The following is a 21,329-nucleotide window of genomic DNA, read 5'->3' on the forward strand; positions in this document are numbered from 1 at the left end:
TTTTTACTACACAAGGTCCTCACAGCATTTGAAATAGCCAAAAAGTGAAAAACCCAACTGATTATCAATATTCAAGTGGATAAACAAACTACGTTGTTATTAAAATGGAATATTATATACCAATGAGAATCAACATAGTACTTTTATCTACAACAATACATATGAATCTCAGATATAATGCTGAGTGCTAATTAAGCCCAACAGAAAACAATATATACTATGTAATTCAACTTTTATATATACAAAAAAAATAACAGTCCTAGAATTGGTGTCAAGAGAAAAAGTGTCTATGAGGTAGTGATAGGACAAGTACAGAAGAGGTGAACACAATAGCCTCGAGTAATTCCCACTTAGGGTTTGGGCTCTCCCTATTTCTACAACCCCTGCATTCAAGCAAAATCAAAACAGAACTTAGGAAAAAAGGTAAAAGAAAAACTCACTTAAAAGCAATTAAAAGAAAGTAGATAGTGAGAGAATTAAAACTAAATATTTTAAGAAGTTTAAAGAAAACATTAGAATAAACATTTGTAATAATTACAATAAATAACAGGTAAGAATCTAAAGGTTAAAATACTTTTGAAACAAAAACAGAAGTCAGATAAAACGTTAAACACATAGAAGATAAAAGACTGCGTAAGAGGCTCAAGCATAAGATTGAAACAGAACTGAGATGCCCTAGCTAGGTGGCTCTGTTGGTTGGAATGTCATCTCATACACCAAAAGGTTGTGGGTTTGATCCTGAGTTGGGGCGTGTACAGGAGGCAACTGATCAATGTTTCTCTCTCACACTGATCTTCCTTTTCCTTCCCTTCCTCACTCCCTCCCTCTCACTCTCTCTAAGCATCTCCTCGGGTGAGAACAAAAAAGTCAGAGAAAAGCAGTTCTTTAAAAGAAAATATCAGAGAAATCTGAACACATTGATAAAAAATAAATAAAAATATTCAAAAAGAAAAAAAAGAATGAGTCTTTAATGTTTCGGGGGTAGGCACAACATCCCCAAATAAATCTCCTTCTGAGAATAGAGTTACCATGAGTACAGGGTAAAGGAATAGAAATAAATGACTTTACCCTCTCTTCCAACACAAACTTGAGGAAACTATCTCCTTTGTAAACAGCTTCAGTAAACTGAGGACTGTTAACCAACAGCCGGGGAGTATCCAGTTGTAGAAGCAGCTGTCTGCCTGACTTTTGCAAACTGTCCAGAAAAAAAATCACCCAAAGTTCCATTAATGTAACAAAAGTTTCTCAAAAATATCGTTTCCAGACCTTAGAATTAACAGAGATCCTTTTGGGATTTCACAACATGAAAATTATTTTCCTTCATTGTTTTTGTTAAAGACTTTATTTATTTATTTTTAGAGAGGGGAAGGGACGGGGAAAGAGAGGGAAAGAGACATCAATGTTTGGTTGCCTCTTGCATGCTCCCAACTGGGGACTTGGCCTGCAACCCAGGCATGTGCCCTGAGTGGGAATCGAACCAGAGACCCCTTACTTTGTAGGCCAGCACTCAATCCACTGAGCCACACCAGCCACGGAGAAAATTATTTTCATAATAATAAGATGCTGTTTGCTTTTTCACTAGCAGCTATTATATTTTTCACCAACAAGAACTCAACCACGGGAAGCACTTTTATTCAGGAAAAGTTTCTTTGAAGCAGTAGTAATTCTATTAGATGTCCACCCTTTAATACACAACTTTTTAATATTCTGTGTGAGGGGAAGTATACATAAAGCATACTTAGGAAAATCACTATTGCTGTTTTAGTGTGATTTACACTAGTCACTTTCTTCCCAAAGAACACCATTTTTTCTTGAAAAAAGAACTGACAGACAAGCCATGGTTATCTGGACTTTAATATTACGCAGACTTTCAAACAAATGAATAAAGTGAGCCTGTTACTTCAAAGAAATCAGTGAGAATTTTTTTGCCAATGACAGAACCTGAGCTTTCAAGAGAAAATTAGAATGTCTGGAAAACCTGAATATACCACCTTGAGCTTTACATCTTTCAAATACAGATTTTTTTTTTTTAAATAAGAACAGCGAGGATATTAACAAAATGCAAGAGTAAATCAGACTCTCTCTGGATGTACCATTTAGTATTGTTTAAAAAGTCCCTAGATGATTTTTGAAATTGCTCTGGGGTTCAGTGCTGCTAAGCATTCCCATAAGTAACATCCCCAAAACTATTTTTAAAATGCAATTCATTTAATGACCAGCAGCTCCATCTTAGGAAATAATATCCACTTTGGACTATGCCACTCACTAATAAGTGAGTATGGGGTGGGGGGATATAGGGGACTAAATGGTAATGGAAAAAATATATAATAAAGATTAAAAAATAATAAGGTGATCTTTCACATCTCAAAATAACATCTCATTAAATCTGCCTTCTTTGATTCCATGGTCATCAAGAAATCTATTAATAATTTGGCTTTTCATGCAAATTTCTTCCTTATCCTATCCCAACTATCCTATCCCAAGGTACTTATATTTCCCACTACAACCCTCATTCTACAGAGAATCAAACTCATATCCCTAAGTCATTTACTGTTTATAATGATTACCTTATTAGCTCCCATGCATTTAAAGTGATACTAGGGACACAATATCCTTTGGAGGATTGAGAAAAACCCTCACTAAAATCATTTCCTTTAGACTTAATCCTCTGCCTAAAACCAACAGAATAGGCTGCATGAATTAACATTCCAGTTTAGAAGTCTTTGTAACCTTGGTTGTAATAGATTAATCCAGTAGCCTCTAGGTTCAATGATAAAATATGCTTTATGAACCTGGACTGCACCAAGATAAAAGCTGGCTTATCTTGTCACATGTTCTACAAATAAATATACTTTAATGTCACAGAGGAGACAGGCCCCTTCCCCCAAAATTGTTTTTGAAGATGCAATTTATATCCTTCCAATACATTTGTATTGAAAAGGCAACATTTCATTTAAAATAGCCTCATTTCAAAAGTTTTAATGTAATAGGTCAAATTCAAGATTTATAATATATATTTAGTGTATTCATCAGGAGTACAAATTCTATATTAAAATACCATGAAAGTATTTCCAAAATCTGTATCAAAAGAATAGAATTTCATGGGTGCTATATATTTCAGATCAAGAGAAAAGGCAAAAGTTACAGCCGAAGCAGCTAAATTAAAACCCCATAAAACCTTTTTAAAAATTATCCTATCAGTAGAAACTTCTACAGATGTTTTTTCAGTTTCCAACTTAATGTTCAAGTGAAATCTTTAACATCTTGAATTATTGTTTAAAAAAAAGGGGGGGAGCAGCCCTTTCCTAACTCATCACTTGCACATTTTTATAAAAACTCAAGTCTTATGTTTATTCAGAGAAAAAAATTTGGAAACATTTAGGTGGTTATCATAAAGCTTTACAATGCAACATCAGGGAACAAAGTGAGGGAGAGAAAGACCAACCAACGATAATCCTCTGGATTAAACTGGCTCCATACAGTACAGTAAAGCTGATGCTATGAATTTCCCAGAGAGAACACTCTACTAGTGTCGATATTTTTAAAAATTGCTAGGAAACTGAGAATCTTTAAATCAAGAGAGCAAGTGTGAAATTGGCAATGGTAACAAAGGAAGAGATCAGAGGTTTAAAGTAATTTGACTGAACCTCCACAATGAAGTGTTACAAGTGAACCTGACTAAAGCAAAATAGGTAAAGGAAGTTTGAGGATTATGAGAATGAATGTTATATTACTTATTCCTGATGTGGAAGAGTAACCTCTAACAGGATATCAAAATTAAAAGTTTATATGTAGCTTAATTCTACATTTTGGTTAGCAGCCAGATAGGAAATGAAACTGAAAGATACTTACTATAGTAACCATATAATACAGTGTCCTCAATCTGTCTGCTGACATTAGCATTAGCCCAGTCCTAGGACAAAAAAAAGATACAATAGAAATATTAATGAAGCATATGTTTGTTTAAAAATTATAATTAAATTTTAATATGACTGAATTTCACTTATAAATGTATCAGCTCAAATAGGTATATCTATGCCTTCAAGAAGAAACAAACAAGTAAATGCTGGGATAAATTAAGTTTTAGGGAAACAAATATAAACAGGAGGCACCTAACAGACTGAAGATCAGGGATGGCATCCCGAAATAACTCTAAAGTAAGACCTGAAGTTCACAGGGAAAAAGAAAAACCACACTATGAAGGAAGGAAGAAAGAAGAGACAATACACGGAGAGTTTGAAAAAAACTGCAAAAAGCTAAACACAGATTCACAAGAGCTTTTGAAAAGGTAAGAGAAAGCAGAAAGAATGGAGGAGGAAGGGAAGTGAATCATACTAAGTACTTTGGGCTTTGTCCTAACGGCATGGGAAAACAATGATGAATTTTTATGCAAATTTGTCAGAGTGACAAATCTGACTTGTATTTTAAAAGAAGATATTTGAACATAATATACATTTTTAAAAAATACCTAAAAGGTCAATCTAAGCTCCTTTAAACTCATTCCATACAAGTGTTCTTTAAATTTGTAATTTAAATTTAATAATTTAACTTAGAAAATTCATTCAAATTAATCTTTTCAAATAAAAAACCTGTACATTAATGAATATGGATTGAGGTATGCAAGTTTTTTTGTTGAATATCCTAAATTTTATGAATATGAAAAATTAAACCTGGTGAGTCTAAGTGAATGGTAATTGCTATTAAGTAACAAGAGTCAAATAGTATAGGTAGTCAATTTTTTTCTTTATACTTTAAGAGGTCAAATCAGTATCAACATCTCCCTACAAGGACTCTTAAGGAAGGGTATCCACATTTAATTCTCCTAAAATAATTTAGGTTTCTTCTTTTTCTCTCTTTTTTTTTTTTTTGGCTTTTTAACCTATGAATACCTCTAACAAAGAACACCTGTGAATTTCTTACTGATAAACACCTAAAAAAAGCAAAAACGTAGAAAATCCAAATTTAGCACCACAAATGCAAAATCTTGAAACACAATGCACAATAAAAAAGAGTATCTTTCCAACAGCAATTAAACCTATAAAACAACTGCCAGGGGAAAAATGGTAAAATGTATTACTGTACATTCATAACACAGACTACCATATAAACACTGAAAACATGCATAGAAACTGACATAGATGGACATCTATGAAGTAAGTGTGAGTGGGGGGGAAACAGAAAAAGTTGCAACCAATAGTTTTAACACATAAAGTCTTTGTATAAAAAATGTACTGAAAGAAACACCCATACATATACAGAAAAATGGAAAGATAGTGTAAGTAGTGCTCACCACATAGGAATGGAAAAGTACTGGAGAGAATTCTATCCAGTGATTGGAAATTTTTTCATTCATGATTCAAGTATCTAAATGAATATATACATAAACAAAGCTTCAGCTCCTAACAGCTGTGTTTCTTCCGTGATTGTTTATACATCAAAAAAGAGATTTAAAAAGATTTCTGAAACTTGAAGATTTTTTTAAACAGAATAATTATATCTATCCCTATGCAAACTCCCTACCAGTCTCTAAGACAACCCCATGAGGTAACGTACTCATTGAGAATCTATTAAAAGTTAAATTTTGATATTGAACAAGACCCCAACCTCAGAAAAGAAAAATTAAATGTAGAGAGATTGAGTGTAATTTAAAGCCAAAGATTTGTTGAAATTTAGTATCTTACCCTGTAATGCTCTTTTGTTTATCCAAATCTTGTGCCAATAAGAGAGTATTACTGTTACTATTTTAAAGCTAAAAATATGTGTAAAGTATACAACATCACTCAAGAACTTTTAGTGTATTTGGCTTTTATACACTGTCTTGCCTCCAAGGTATCTGATGTACTGTCAAAAGAGCTTAGTTTATGAAACCTTCCTTCTACATTTTGAGAACCACTAGGCCCTTGATACATTTTATAAACTACTCCCTCCCAGAGTAGGGACCAAAAGGAACTTCAGAGTCATTTAAGACCCAAAGGAATGTGAGACAATCAAGAACTAACACAAAACAGAGAATATTAAAGAACATTTCAAAAGAAAGGAAAAGGGTATAAATTCCATAGAAAAAAAGATGTAATGGGTCATATATATAATTTTCTCTTTCCCATTCTTCAGGTGACATTTTGAAACCCTTAGCTCAACTCAAAACTACCGTACATTTGACTCTTCTCGATCTTACCTGATAATCTCACTGCAGATGAATTCGCACTCAGGCGTGATTTATGTCTGCCCCGCATTGATCATTTGGCAATGTCTGGAGACATGGGGTTGTGGGAGGTCAGTATGCTACTGGCATGTAGTGGGTAGAGGAAAGAATCTGCTAAACACCTAGAATGCACAGAATAGTCCCCCACAACAAACAATTAACCAGCACAAAATGTCAATGGTTGAGAAATACTGACTTAGAGGTATCTAAAATAATTTGAAGTCAAAAGAAAAAAGCTCACTCAACTTACTACCAAATCTAAAAACCTAGATTCCACCTGTATTCAAGTGTTAACTCTTCCTTCTGCTAGGCGCCCATACTATGTATAGCCAACCCTTTCACTATGAAGCACCTTTGCTCTCTCAAGGACACTGTACCTGCAATAATAACCTCTCTGTGCTGTCAAAAATTTCTCCAACTCTACTGAATGCTTAAGGACACAAATTCTAGTAATTTCCATTAAACAACAATGAGGTCCACACTCACCTACACACTCAACTACCACAAATAAAAACACTGCTCCAACCCAACTCTACTCCACTAGAAGACAAAACTCACCGAAAAATGATCAGCATTCCCCGTCACTACTTCCTCACTCCCTGTACACATTTAATCCACTCCGACCTGACAACCCCACTGCCTCACTGACATTACCCTGCATGCTCTCTAGTTACCACTGACCAAAGCTAACTAGTCACATTTCTACCTCTCTTGCTTCACACTTCCCAACATCATTCGAAAAAGCTATCATCCTCACTTTCTGAAACACATTCTCCTCCTGATTGTCATATGCCTTCCTCTTCTGTTTTTCTTCCTAATTATTAGATTACAGCCTTTCCCCTTCAGCTGGCCTGTGCGTAATGAGCACTCTAATCCACCGTCCAATGCCTTCTCTGACTGCTCAGTCTCCCCAAGTTACTAGTTCGTCCATAGCTCTAAGTAACATCCATATGCTGATGATTTCTAAATACTTCACTCCAACCTAAAGTCTCCCTGAAGCTTCCCTACTTGACACCTCCACTTAATATATTTAACAGGAACTTTGAAGGTAACTTACTCTAAATACAACTCTTTTTTAATACATTCCCTTAGCTGCCCATGTGCTTGCATGTGCCATTATTCCTCCTGGCCTCCCTTTTTATTTTACTTTTTTAATTTTTACTTTTTATTTTTTTAATCTTCATCCAAGGATATGTTTATTGATTTTAGGGAGCGAGGAAGAGAAAGAGAGAGAAAACCTTGGATCAGTTACCTCTCTCACATGCTCTGACCAGGGCTGAATCATGCAACCTAAGTATGTACCCTAAGCAGGGATGGAACCCACAGCCTTTTGGTGTATGGGACGATGCTCCAATCCAACCAAGCCACCCAGCTAGGGCCTTATCTCTTTAAGGTGTACCAAAACCTAGGCATCAGTGCTTCAATTTTGTTTTTCCTTCACTCTCCATATCTTATCCATCTGCAAATCCAAGCAGCTCTATCTCCAAAATATATACCAATTTTAATCATTTTTCTCTACTGGCACCACTTCAATCCAATTCACCTTTATTTTTTTTAGCTTCATTAATTTCACATTTCAGTTAGAAGAAAACCTAAACTTACTACATGACTTAAAAGTCATAAACAATCAGGTCTCCACCTTCCTATTGATCTCATCTAGTACCAAAGCACAATCCCAAACAGCACACTCTTCTCAAATAGGCCAGACACATCCCTGCCAAAAAGGCACTACATTTGCTGCTGCTTTCTCCCTAAAGGCTCTCCCTCTGGCTCTTCACCTAACTGGCTTCTCCTCATTCAGGTCTCAAGTAACCTCAGCAGTCTGGCCTACCTCAGCAATCTGGCCTTCAATCTTTCTATCCAAATTACCAACAACTCTTGCATCATTCTATTATACTTCCTCATACAATTTAGCACTATGAGGTTAGCTTGTTTTGCTGTTTGCTCTTGGTCTCATTTTACAGATGGTAAGCTCCATGAGAGCAGCAGCCTCCTTTGTTTTAATTGTTAATCTCCAGTACTCACATTTATCAGGTATACATTATGTGCTTAATGAATATTAAGTGAATGAGTATATTTAGATGCAAAGAAAAGTAGAAAGTGCTCAGGATGCAACTACCACCATTTGAGAGGAGGACTGAAGCACTAGGAAAGAGTACAGTCATATTTACTAACAACAGTATCTTATTGGCCAACTACACAAGATACTGTAATAGATACTTCTAGCTATTCTTTAAAGTTGTTTTTTCTATGAAGTTAATTACTTCACACACAAACAAAAAACAACTAGAAACAAAAAAAAAATTTTGGCTAAAATTATTCGTAGTACCATGTGTTGAAAAAATGTCAAAGGAAACAACTTAGACATTATTACAACATGGTCCTGTCAAAAGAAGGCAGAGATAGCTAGGAAGGTAGATAACTAGACAAAACAAAGTACTGTGGACTGCCTACTGACAGAAAATCCCAGGCACCTTCTGTTCCTCAGCCAAACGTTAGCCATCCTTGACATCTAGGTTTTCCAAATAATTATCCTTTATAATCAAGTCCATAATTAGTTTGGAGGCTTCAATATTTGAGGTGGAAATGGAGAATGTTAAAGAATACATATATTCATTTAGGAATAAAGACATGCATGTTGTAAAAATTAGAATACAACATAATGCACCATGAAAAACAATGTCACATACATTTATCCTAACTAATAAGGGTCAGATACATTAAAGCCATTGTGGCATACTTTTACTTTAAACTTACAACTGTGGCATAAAGGCTGAAGAGCTAATTCCTAAATACTGGCACTTGTCTTTCACTAAGCACCTCACATGAATTCATCAATAACTTTTCGTAGAAAATACATTCTACAGTCTATTGGGAAAAAGTTCTTGAAAAGTCTTTTCAGTTCTACCTCTGAGAGTCAGCATAGGCCAACTTCAAATGAAAACTTGTGAATTTCACTAATGCCCGCCCCTGCCCCAAAAAGAAAAAAGGATGTTATAAAATATCAAAAATAAAGGTATCAAAGTATTTGGGTAAAAAACCGATACATTATCTAAACTCTGAGTTGGCTAAAAACAAATAGAGACAACTAGTAAATGAACAGTAGGGGGGAAAAAAAGAACATACAGTTGCTGAATAAATAATCCCTTAGTAATGAAAGGAAAAAGTTTTTTCTAAAGTGGAGGAAAAAATATTAACATGGAATATTTCCCTTCTAAGTACTGGTGCCACATTTCTCTCTCTCTCTCTCTCTCTTTTTTTCTATCCTCACCTGAGGATATTTTTTCATTACTTTCAGAGAGAAAAGGAGAAAAGAAGAGAGAGAAAAAAAACATCAAGGCGAGAGAGAAGCATGGACTCGTTGCCACCCATACCCGGGCCTGGCCCACAGATCTCAAGCGTGTGCCCTGACAGGGAATGAAACCCGCAACCCGTCAGTTACAGGGTGCTCCAACCAACTGAGCCACGCCTGCCATGGCACTGGTGCCACATTTAGATTTAACAAATATAAAATAAGAACTTTGACTATAGCTATGCATTTTCTTTTCTTAGGGAACAATTAACAAAACAAATTCCCTAAGTTTTTATGGATAATGCTTTTGTTTCTTTAAGTGGGTGAATTCTTAAAGTCTTGTTCAAACAAGTAAAATACAATCTCACTGATTTAAAAAATACACAAAAACAAAAAATACCTAGTATCCAGAAAGTGACTACTGCTAAATTAAGCATGGTCCCAGAACAACTACACGATCTAAAAGTAAGTTCATAATTTCATGAAAGCACTTACTTTAGAAATTTCAAGATGAAAACATATTCCCACAAAATCTAAACAAATCAAATATCCTAAATTCAAAACTAAAAATGTCCTATTCAAATAATAGTTGTACAAGGGACAATACTAAGCTACGGAGACAGACAAAGATCCTAGAGCCAGACGGCAGAGCTTCAAATCGTAGCTACAGCACGTATAAGCTGTAGATAGGTTACGTCACCTGTCCAAACCTTCGTTTCTTGCCTATAAAAACATGGATAATACTCTCTATCTCATAGGGTTGCTTGGGAGAGTAAAGGCAGTTAATATATGTAAACCACTTAGAACAGGGTCTAACGCATAGTAAACATCAACAGATATTAGTTCATACAGTATTTGGCACACACCAAGTGCTCAAATACTTTCTAAATGAAGACCTACAGAAAATAACTAGTTTTCACAAAAAACAGAATACATCTAAATCTACCCACAAAACAGTTTCAAATTATTTAAGTCCAGTTCGCTGAATTCAGGAACTTATTTTGGAACCATGCTTTATTTAGATAATTGAAATAATATTTCATTCAAATATTTAAATACCTACATGTGTGTTAAGACACTGGACAACAACAATAAATAAGACACAGTTCCTGCCTCACAGAAGTTTTTGCTAATAAGAAACTTAAAATAATTTGCATAATTAAAAGGGAACTAAGAAATCTTGCAGTCCAAAACCCTTCATTTAAAAATGAGAACCCCCTCCATCAAAAAAGGAGAAAGTTAAAGTACAGCAGAATTAACTGATTTGGCCAAAGACGCATGCCAGACAGTTAAGAGCCAAGATTAAAACTCAGATTCTGTAATTCCCAGCCTAGTGGTCTTTACACTGCCATAATGACTCAAAGTATTCAATATGAAATAAAGATTAAGATTCCAATCTGCCACTAACAAAAGTGCATCTAAATTATTTATTTAGTGCCTTAATGGAAACCAAGTCAAATAAATTTCAAGCTATGAGAGGCACAAAAATAAAACCTACCACAATTAATAAATTTTCAGGTTAACAAAAGGCATTCTTCCCATTTGAAGGTTCTCAGATTATTAGTTCTACATCATTCAATAGTCTGTCTTCCATTTTAGTTGTCACATTCTCAGCCCTATGCTGCATTTCCATTCCCATTTAGTCCCAGAGACAACAATAAAGCACAATGTATACGGTACTGCTATACTTAAACACTTAATTGACAAGAATGTGAAAAGAATAAAATTGTATTTACCTTAAATGTACCATTTTGATTTTTCATGTAGGAAACCAAAAATATATCCACTGGTAGAAGTGCTGATGTGATAAGTGCAATTGCCAGAGAAAAAATCGCTGTTATGGTAGAAACAACTTCACTTTCCCGATGACTTTGGTATTTACGAACATATATCCAGCAGAATGCCAAAATAGCCTGAAATAGAACATAAAGAAATGTTTTGTTATTGCCCTATGTATTCTCTAAAACTGTTTAGCAAGTGTTTGAAAGTTTCCAATGGAACCTTTACATCAAGTAAAGTCTCTTTTAGATGTGTAAAAAAGGTCCACTACCCCTTGTAAACTTAAGGTTGATAATTTTCAAAGCTTATCTCATGAATGCAGTACAACCTATTTATGTGCAAAGACACAGACACACACACACACAAACAAGTTGAAGTTAAGGATAACGATGCTCAGTTACATAGATCTCACAGAATACAAGTGCAACAATTAATGGTTCTACACAATGTCGTAGTTATAACTGGTTTTGAATACTTTTTCCCTATACAGCTCTCTAACCTAAAGGAGATATAACTAGATATTCTATCAAACTGGAACATTACAGCATATAACTTGAATTGAAATTAACTTCTGCCCTATTATGACAGTTCAAAAGTACTATTCGGCTAAAGACTAATTGCCAATAATCGCTATGCAATTGACACATTATACTGTAAGTCAAATTTTAAAGGGCATTAAACAAACAAACAAAAAAAAGTGCACACTGAAAATAGATATATGTGCATTGCAAGGAACTTTCCAGTGGAAAAAGGTAACGCTTGGAGAGATACTCTCAATAGCTACCCTATGCCTTTCTAAGGTTTAACAGAGTATAGGACTTCGGTCTCCTGATTCTCTAACTTTAGGTAACATCAGAATCACCTGGAATGCTTATTAAAGCAGACTCCTGGGCCCCACTCCCAGATTTTCAGATTCAAGAGGTATGAAGTGGAGCCAGAAAATCTGCATTTGTGACAACTTCCCAGGTTAGGTTGCTGCTGGTCCATGATTATATTTTGAGAACCTCTGCTCTACTCAACTACAGGCGATTGCAGAGAGATACTAAATCAGTGATTCTCAACCTTGGCTGTGTGTTACAATCACCTGGGCATTTTCTCAGTAGCTTTATGCCCTCCCCCCAAATTAATTCAATCAGAAAAGTGAGACTCCTCCAGGCATCAGCACTCTAAATGCCCAAGGATTCCAATCTGAGCCAAACTTGAGAATCACTATTTTAAGTAAAAGCTGTAAGAGCTCTGGAACAAAGGCATTATTTTATCTTTTCACTTCTTTCAGCAGATTCAACTGTTACTTCCTTTCTGAGTATCCTAGTTACCCACCTAACTAGTATCTACCTTACTCGTTTCAGAGCTTCCAAATTCTCCTTCCCCCAGTCAAGATATAATAGTTCCATAAAAGGAAAAATCCCCTTTGCCAAGTTATAGTTGACCTCTTTCTTCAATCTCCATCTCTTAACAAGCACTATCTGTTATCTATAGCTTCTGCTTTTTCTGCAATGTCATAATATACTACATAGCATGTCATCTTTTGAGTCTGGCTTCTTTCACTAAGCATTATGCGTGTAAATTCCTAACATATTGTTAACATTTCAGACAGCAGGAAAAAATAAAGTGAGAAGGAATGTAGACTTTAGAACCTGGATATTGGAGAGAAAAACAAAAAACCCTAGATTCCACTTCTGTTTTAATTATTTACTTACTTCTTTAGAGGAGATTATTTTTAATAAAATGTTATATATTAATATTTTAATGGTTTGTTTTTAAATACATTCACACATTTAAAACATTTCTCAACTTTTTTTTTAAAGTCATAGAAACTAAGCCTTATCTTCCTATCCTTAGCAGCACCTAACACAAAATATTCAATAAATTTTTTGTGGGTTTTCTACAAGATCCACACTTTTACAAAATTTAAAGTGATAGGTCCCATTCAAGAGGAACCCAATGAGACCCACTCCAAGACACATCATCATTAAAATGGCAAATATCAAAGACAAACAGAGAATCCTAATGCAAGCAAGGGAAAGAGAGATAGTAACATATAAGGGAGCACCAATACATCTAGCATCTGACTTCTCCACAGAAACACTGCAAGCCAGAAGGGAATGGCAAGAAATACTCCAAGTAATGAAAAGCAAAGGTCTGCAACCAAGACTGCTCTGCCCAGCAAGGCTCTCAGTGAAAATGGAAGGCGAAATAAGGAGTTTCCCAGACAAAGGGTTGAAAGAATACACCTCCACCAAACCAGCATTGCAAAATATGCTAAAGGGACTGCTTTAAGATGAAGAAAAAGTTTCTATGAATACCCAGTTCCTTTCAGAGTTGCCAGTACTTGATATTACCAATAATTTTAATACTCATTAATCTTATTGTGACAGTGATGTCATTTTAATTGTTCCTTTACTATTAGTTGAAACTAAAACTGTTTTAGTATATTTCTTGCCTATTTCTATTATTTTTTTTAAAAAAGCTCTAAATGACTTTCTGGTATTCTTTATCCAATTATTGATTAAAGGTTTGTAGAACATTTTTTCCTAAAAAAAAAACCTATTAACCATGTTTTAGATGTGTTGCAAATACTTTTCTATTCTATTCCTTGTCCTTTAACTTTTTTTATATGTACATTACTATATAGTTTAACTTTTTTTATATGTACATTACTATATAGTTAAATGTTTAATATAGTCATATTGTCAATATTTACTTATGGCTTCTGGGGTTGAATATTTTACTTCAGGTCATAAAAAATATTAGTTCTATTTTCTTCTAAAACTCCTTAGATTCCACATGTTGATTTTTAACTCACCTGAATATTTCTTGTATAATGTGTGAAATAGGGCTCTATATTTGTTTTATTTCAAGTAATAGTGGTCCATGCAACTTATTTGTTGAATAAGCCTTACTATACCCATTGATTTGAAATATCAACTTAATCATATATTATATTGTTACATATATACATTTGTCTCTAGAATGCTTATTATATTTCACTGATCTACCTGATTATTTCTGTGCTGGTGTCATGTTGGTTTAATTGCTGAGACTTTATAATGGTTTTAAATATTTTAATATTTTATAATTAACTTTGACATTTAAAAAAGTAAATAAAATCCATCTGCATTTAAGAAAAAAAGAGAGAAAGATGGAACTCCTACCTTTTATGACAACATGGATGGAACTGGAGAATATTAAGCTACATGAAATAAGCCAGTTGATGAAAGACAAATACCATATGATCTCACCTATAAGTGGACTCTATTCAACAAAATAAACTAATGAATAAAATAAACTACAGGTATGGAAACATGGAGCAGACTGAAAGTGACCAGAGGGGATGAGGAAGAAGGACAATGGTGGAAAGAAGAAGGGACTAAACGAAAAACATGTATGAATGACCCATGGTCATGGACAACAGAGTGAGAACTGACTGTGGGAGTGGGGGGTGCGGGTGGGGTGGGTGGAGGGGGAAAAATTGAGACAACTGTAATAGAATAAACATGATTTATAAATTTAAAAAAAGAAAGAAGTTAAAAAACATTATGTATAAATATAACTACTTAATTCAGAGAATTTTGGAAAAACCAATCCTTGATTAAAAAATAAATAAATAAAGTGACAGCTATTACTGGAGGTGGTAGTAGTTTGCCAACACCAGCTACATCTTGATTGAAAAAGAAACTCAGACAAAATATTAAATAGTTAAGCCAGAGGTTCCAGAACATTTTGCTCTCAGAATCCATTTACAGTTTTAAAACTGAGCACCTCAAAAAGCTTTTTTGTTTATGTGGGGTAAATTTATCAGCAGTTACTATATTATAAAATAAACCAAAATCCTCATCTATAAAATAGGAATAAGAATAGTTTCATAGCAAGTTAAAAGGATTAAATGAGATGTAAAGAGTTTAGCACAGTGACTGGCCATAGTAACTGGTTAACAGCAATGATTATTGTCATTTAAAATAACATCTTAGAGCAATTCATAAAAGAAACTAACATATGAGTTGCTAACAATTACAAGGAGAGGTTTAGAGCAGGCCCCAATTCCTCCCAAGAGATTCTGATTTAACTGGTCTGGGCTTTACGATTTTTTAAAACTCCTAAAGTGGTTTTAATGAGCAGTCAAGGTTGAGAACCACTGGGGCAGAGGTAGGAATGAGAATAGATGAATGTTTGTTAAACTAATGAGCACACATACTGCCTGGAATCTTGTTAAACTACAGCTTCTGATTCAGTAGGATTGGGGTCTTATGTCTTGTATTTCTAACAAGTTCCCAAGTCATGCCCTCACTTTTGAGTAACAAGATTAAACTTGCTTTACAGAAATGGAGATTCTGTCTTGTATACTAATGGAAAATGCAATTGGAAAGGTGGTGTAAGCCAAATTACGAGGATCTTGGGGAGATACAGTAGAAGTGTATAGATTTGATATAAAACACAGATGGATTATCAGTTTGGAGGAACCAGATCCAGTAACTCCTTATGTGGCAGAAGAAACTGAAGTCCATCCTGCTTGCCCAACACTACAAAGTCATCATCCAAGTGTTCTGATCCTTTAGTAGATGACTGGCAGCAGTTCTCAAAGTGTTACGTTCACAGACCCCTGGCAACTTGAAAATTATTCTCGTAACAATACTAAAATGTCATTTGCCTTTTCCACTAAGTTGACACTTGCACTCATGGTGCATAAGGCATGGTGGGTGACACTGCTGGCAAATTAAGCATGAATCCAGACAATGGCGCCAAACTGTGCCAGTTGTTATTCTCCACTCTCACACACTCGCAGAAGAAAAAAAAAAAGACAACTGAACTTTGTGCTTGGCAAAGCAATTAAAATTAATTTTATTAAACTTTGACCCTTAAGTCTTAATACTCTGTGGGGGGAAATGTGATGTACATATTTAAGTTCTGCTGTGAACAAAGGTGTAATGGCTGTCTCCAGGGAAGGTGGGTACCTCAACACCAATGAGTTGGAAGCCAAACTTGGTACTCTGCAAGGAACATCATTTTTACTTGAAAACACAACTAACTATGGTTATTCAGACTTGGATATTTGTCAGATTTTGTCAAAATGAACAAAGGGAACCTAACACTTAAAGAAAAACAACTGACCATCTTTGTTGCCAATGACAAAATACAAGCTTTCATATGAAAATTAGAATTCTGGGAAACTTATAGCCAAAACTGAGCTTGACTATTTCTCAGTAGTTATTTCTGGGATTTCTTCTGACAAGATTGGTGGTAATATTAATGAATGTGAAGTTTTGATATTGGTTTGACCAAAAAGTCCATTTAGTTTTTTCCATAAAATAAAAGACAATTTTTCATTTTTACCAATAATTATACTGATTTGGATATTTTGAATTCATCGGCTACCTCCTATCTCCCGCTATTGGTTTCCAGTGGGTAGAGGCCTGGGGTGCTGCTAAACATCTTCCAATGCATAAGATAGCCCCATAGCAAAGAACTATTTGGCCAAAATGTCAGTAGTACCAAGAAACTTCATAAACCACTTTTGACACATTCAATAAGTCACAGCACCTTCTCCATACACTGCACAAAGCATTTTTTAAAATTTTTTTAACATTTTCATTGCATATTTACCTTTCTTGAAATAATAAAGTTATAATAAGCCAAAAATGTTGTGTATTTTCTCCCATCTTAAATATTAAAGTGGCTGCACAAAAATTTACCAACTTGGTAAGTTTTTTTTAAATGCATGCTGATATGACCGCTGTCACAATATAATCTAACAAAATTATCTCGAATTAAGTGAAAGACAACTAAGCACTACTAGAGCCATCTTATGGAAAAAAAACAAACAAACGTTTTGGTCAACCCAATGTGTAATGAAATATATCCATATTGGAGCATTTGCATAACTCAGTGAACCAGTGTTTTCTAAACACATCATGTTATAAAATCATGCATGCTGAAAAGACCCGTTCAATGTACAAACATGGACCAATGGATCTTCATGAAACAGACTGAAAAGATCATTGATAGGGTTTAAAATTCCATATTACAACTAACTTTAAAAAGCTTCTATTGCTGAGTTTTGGTGTTGTATTAAAGAACATCCATAATTATCTAAAAAAGACTCCTCTGCTTCCAACTAGATTTCACTGAAACTGGATTTTCTTCATAGACTTCAATTAAAATAACATATCTCAAAAGCCTGAATGCAAAAGTAGACATGAAAATCCAGTTCTCAGACTCAGATGGAGAACAGATGATAGCTAGTTGCGGGGGAGGGGAAACAGCGGATGGAGGGATTGAGCAAAAAGGAAAAAGGACTCAGGGACATAGACATCAGTGTGGTGACTGCTGGGGGAAGGGGAGCATAAGGGGACTGAATGGTAGTGGAAAAACATATAATAGAGATTAAATTTTAAAAAATAGCCCTGGCTGGTGTGGCTCAGTGGACTGAGTGCCAGCTTCAGAACTAAAGGGTGCTGGTTCAATTCCCAGTTAGGGCACATGCATGGGTTGCGGGCCAGGTCCCCAGTAGGGGGCACAAAAAAGGCAACCACACATTGATGTTTTTTTCCCTCTCTTCCGCCCTCCCTTTCCCTTTCTTTAAATATAAATAAATAAAATTTTAAAAAAATCCAGCTCTCTTCTAATAGGCCAGGAATTAAAGCAATTTGCAGGAAATTAAACAATGATATTTATTACTAAATTTTTCTCCTTCAACATCCAGTTTCAAACTCAATCCCCATCTAATTTTATTTTGTTCCTGCTGTAAAAATCATCAACTTAAATGCCTTCCCATCTTCGTCTATCCAAAGTGTACCTCAATTGCACTTCCTTCCAGTATTGTTCTCTATTCCTTTAAGTCCTATTTTATTAGATCAGACTTTGGTTTTCAGTACTTTAAATACCTATTTCAAGAATTTCTGTTTTCCTACATATCTTCAGGTCCTCATAAAGGCCATGTTTTGTTTTGTTTGCATCTTCCTACAATTTACCACACAACTGCTACACGTGAAATGTGTATTGATAACTGCTTCGAGATATTCCCACTAGAGTTTAATACTGATTACATGTTTGTTTTTCTTCTAAAACAACTTAATATGGTGATCTGGAAAAGCTAGTGAACTCTCCAAGTATAGGAGTGGATAAGCTTTGGAGATAACAGCCAAGCTTTAGAGTTTCAATTTTCTCCACCAAGAGGAGTAAAACATGTCCCGGTGTAAAGACAGTATTATTTTCTGGGAAAGCAAATAGCAATAAAAGGCTTAAGTTTTCACTTTTCTTCATTATTCGATAGAGTTTCTAGTAGAGTTGCAACACTTTCAAGCAAGACATATTATACAGGTTGTAGACACCATGTGGCATCTAACAAGTAAAATTAAGTCAATTTCCAGAACTTAAGTTCAAGATTTTTTGGTTTAATTTTTGTTTTTATTTGTTTCACAATGAAAAGTGGCTAAAATACTTTGGGACAGAAAGCAACAGCAGGACCGAGTGAAGACAATGAGGGAAGAGTGTGAATGGAGACGGGTAAAAAGAGAAACAAATTGAACTCCCAAATAAAATGGCCCAAGGGCTTTAATACAGGGTATAAAAGTAAAAATTAGGTCATCTGGGCCATTAGAGTCTATGTTTTGCTTGCGGGATAAGCAGGAATAAGATGGCTGGGAATGGAAACGCTTGAGGTCAGATAGATAGATGGTAGTATACAGACCCTGATAGCGACAGTAAAGAGGGCTGTCGCTTGCCCCACACAAATTTCTACACCTATCAATAGACTGCAAATGAATGGGAAACCTGGAAGTCAGAAGGAAATCACGTCACCAAGACAGAAACGCACAATAGGTTGAGAAAGTTGGAGACTCAGTAACCCCAACGTAGGGGGCAAAGAGAAGCAGAGGCCCGTTCTGAGTCAACAACGCTAGGACCCAAAGACTTGACAAAGATCAGGTGCTGCTGCCCCACTACCTTGAGCTCCCATCTTACAGAGTACCAGAGGCTACTGTACACCCTTCTTGACCCCGAGGGTCTCCTCTTTCCCCAAACTCCACCCGCCGCAGGGCCCAAGTCAGGGATGAGGGCAAGAGTTTCGAGAAAGGAAACCTGCAATACTAGACGTCATCCGGAAAAAAGGAAGCAAAAGCGGCCGCAAATCAGTGCCGCGGCCCCTAGCCCCCAGCGCGGCTCCTGTTCCAGGGGCCCAGGGGCACCCCCCCCAATACAGACACATACACACACACACACACGCACACACACGGAGCCCAAGCTAAAAGAGGGGCGGGGCGGGGAGGGTCTACCGCGCCTGGAGAGGCCAGCTGCAGTGCCGGCCCCTCCCCCTCTCCCACCATTCTAAACAGTGGGAAAACTCCAAGCACCTCCCATACCAATAATAAGAGGCCGCGCCTCCCATACCAGTAATAAGAGGCCGAATATACACCAGCCGGTCACCAGCTCCGCGGAGGCCGCGCTAGCAGCCCCCGCCGCCATCTTCACTTCCGGTCCGGACACAGCGAGCCACGGGGGTGGGGAAAGGGGAGGGGGAAAGGGGAAGAGTGTGAAGAACGCGGCGCCCGCGCACCCTAAAGGTTAAAGGGACGGAGTGGGTGGAGCAAGTGGTTGCCAAGGAGACCCAGCCCAAGAGCGTCCCCTGGCGCCGAGATGGGCCGAGGGCGGAGCGGTAAGGACCGCTTAGGGGCGGTGCGCGCCAGGGACGCCGTGACGTCACTGTGCTGGCAGCTCCCGAGGTGATGCCTGCGGTTGGCCAAGTGGGGATGTTGTCTCAGAGCAACGCAACAATTTCAAATACTATTTGATATGGCCTAAGCTGATGGACAGGAAAAACCAGGGAACGGCTCAAGGATTGGACAGGGTGTAACTGGAGAAACAGCTTTAGGTGTTTCCACTTCCAAAAGGAAGTTTGTCTCTGCGTACAAGGCAGAGTGGTGTGATTAGCAGAACGCTTCACCAGGTTCCAGGAATGGCTGACTCTGAAGAAAAAGTTTATCATACCAGCTACCCACTTGACTTTCTAATTTTCTGGCGTTGGCGCCTGGCCTGCGAAACTGCTTTGCTGGACGCTAAGTTAACTCATGTGATTTCATGGCCTTTCTAGAACTATACATGTCTGAATTTCCATAGTGACGTCATATCCCAAAGGTATTTGAGTGTGTAAATATATAATGAAATTGCAAATTCTTGTAATATTCATACGTAGTCAAAACAGATACATACTGCCATAGGTCCATAATGAAGCAGAGGAGAGTAGTTCCTGGGATGGAGCTCTTGGGTGGGTCCACTGGAGTGTGCGTTCGTATTTAACCACTGAATTAAGCAAGCATAACTGTAATCAAAACACAACTTCCTCAGTGAATCCCACCATCTCTTTACAATTTATTTTGTGGTGATAAGTTACCCTCTACCTAGGACCTGTTTCAGGCTGGAATCCTGTAGTAGGGGAAAAAGTGAATTCGTTTCCCTGCTAGGACAAAATGAGGAGGAAAGAAAAAAATAGAGAACACAGCTTTCACATGAACTGGTACTATCATACCCTGGGTCTGCAAATGTTTGAAGTTCACTGTTCTGTGGAATATTCACTTCTCATGTAGTTGCCTTAAAATGAATACAGACATCTCTGTTACAGGTAGTTATTTATAATTCCTCCATCAACTGCAGGGCATACTGTGGTACTTACTTCTGCCTCTACCTGCGAAAGGTCTCATCCTCTCCTAGAGGCCCACTTGGCTTGGAGAGAAGGTCTAACCCCAGGCCAGTTTTCCCTGGTTCCCTCACATGTCCCGAATCCCTTCTATCAGAAATGATCATATATAACCTTGCACCAAAAACATTGAGAGCACAGGCCAATCTCAACATAGCTGCCTCCTAGTTCTACCATCAGAGCAATCAGCCCTTCAATATCCCTGAGGGAGTCAGCCTGCCCTTCACCCTCTGCTGTTGTTTTTCCAGGCCTCAGCTGGGCACCAGTCTTCTGTACCTCTCAATTGCAAGGACTGTATTTCAGATTCTTCAAGTAGCTCCTTTTGAGTTCTCCTGTCCTAAGTTAGGGGTTAGATGTTAACACCTCAC

At 36.6% G+C, this 21,329-nt stretch overlaps 1 protein-coding gene across 1 annotated transcript in view; it reads right to left on the minus strand.

The window, feature by feature from the left end:
- The window catches only part of LMBRD1 (LMBR1 domain containing 1), a 110,404-nt gene extending 90,551 nt beyond the window's left edge, over nucleotides 1-19,853 (minus strand). The window contains exons 1-3 of the mRNA XM_054569552.1: nucleotides 19,659-19,853; nucleotides 11,231-11,407; nucleotides 3,853-3,913 (exon numbers count right to left, since the gene is read on the minus strand). Coding sequence (XP_054425527.1) covers nucleotides 3,853-3,913; nucleotides 11,231-11,407; nucleotides 19,659-19,733 — 313 coding nt within the window. The 5' untranslated portion in view covers nucleotides 19,734-19,853. The remainder of the gene's footprint in view (nucleotides 1-3,852; nucleotides 3,914-11,230; nucleotides 11,408-19,658) is intronic.
- Nucleotides 19,854-21,329: the final 1,476 nt, after the last annotated feature.

This window comes from Pteronotus mesoamericanus, unplaced genomic scaffold (genome assembly GCF_021234165.1).
Source record: "Pteronotus mesoamericanus isolate MK-2021 breed Mesoamerican mustached bat unplaced genomic scaffold, CSHL_Meso_final contig_20, whole genome shotgun sequence".
NCBI classification, from domain to species: Eukaryota; Metazoa; Chordata; class Mammalia; order Chiroptera; family Mormoopidae; genus Pteronotus; species Pteronotus mesoamericanus.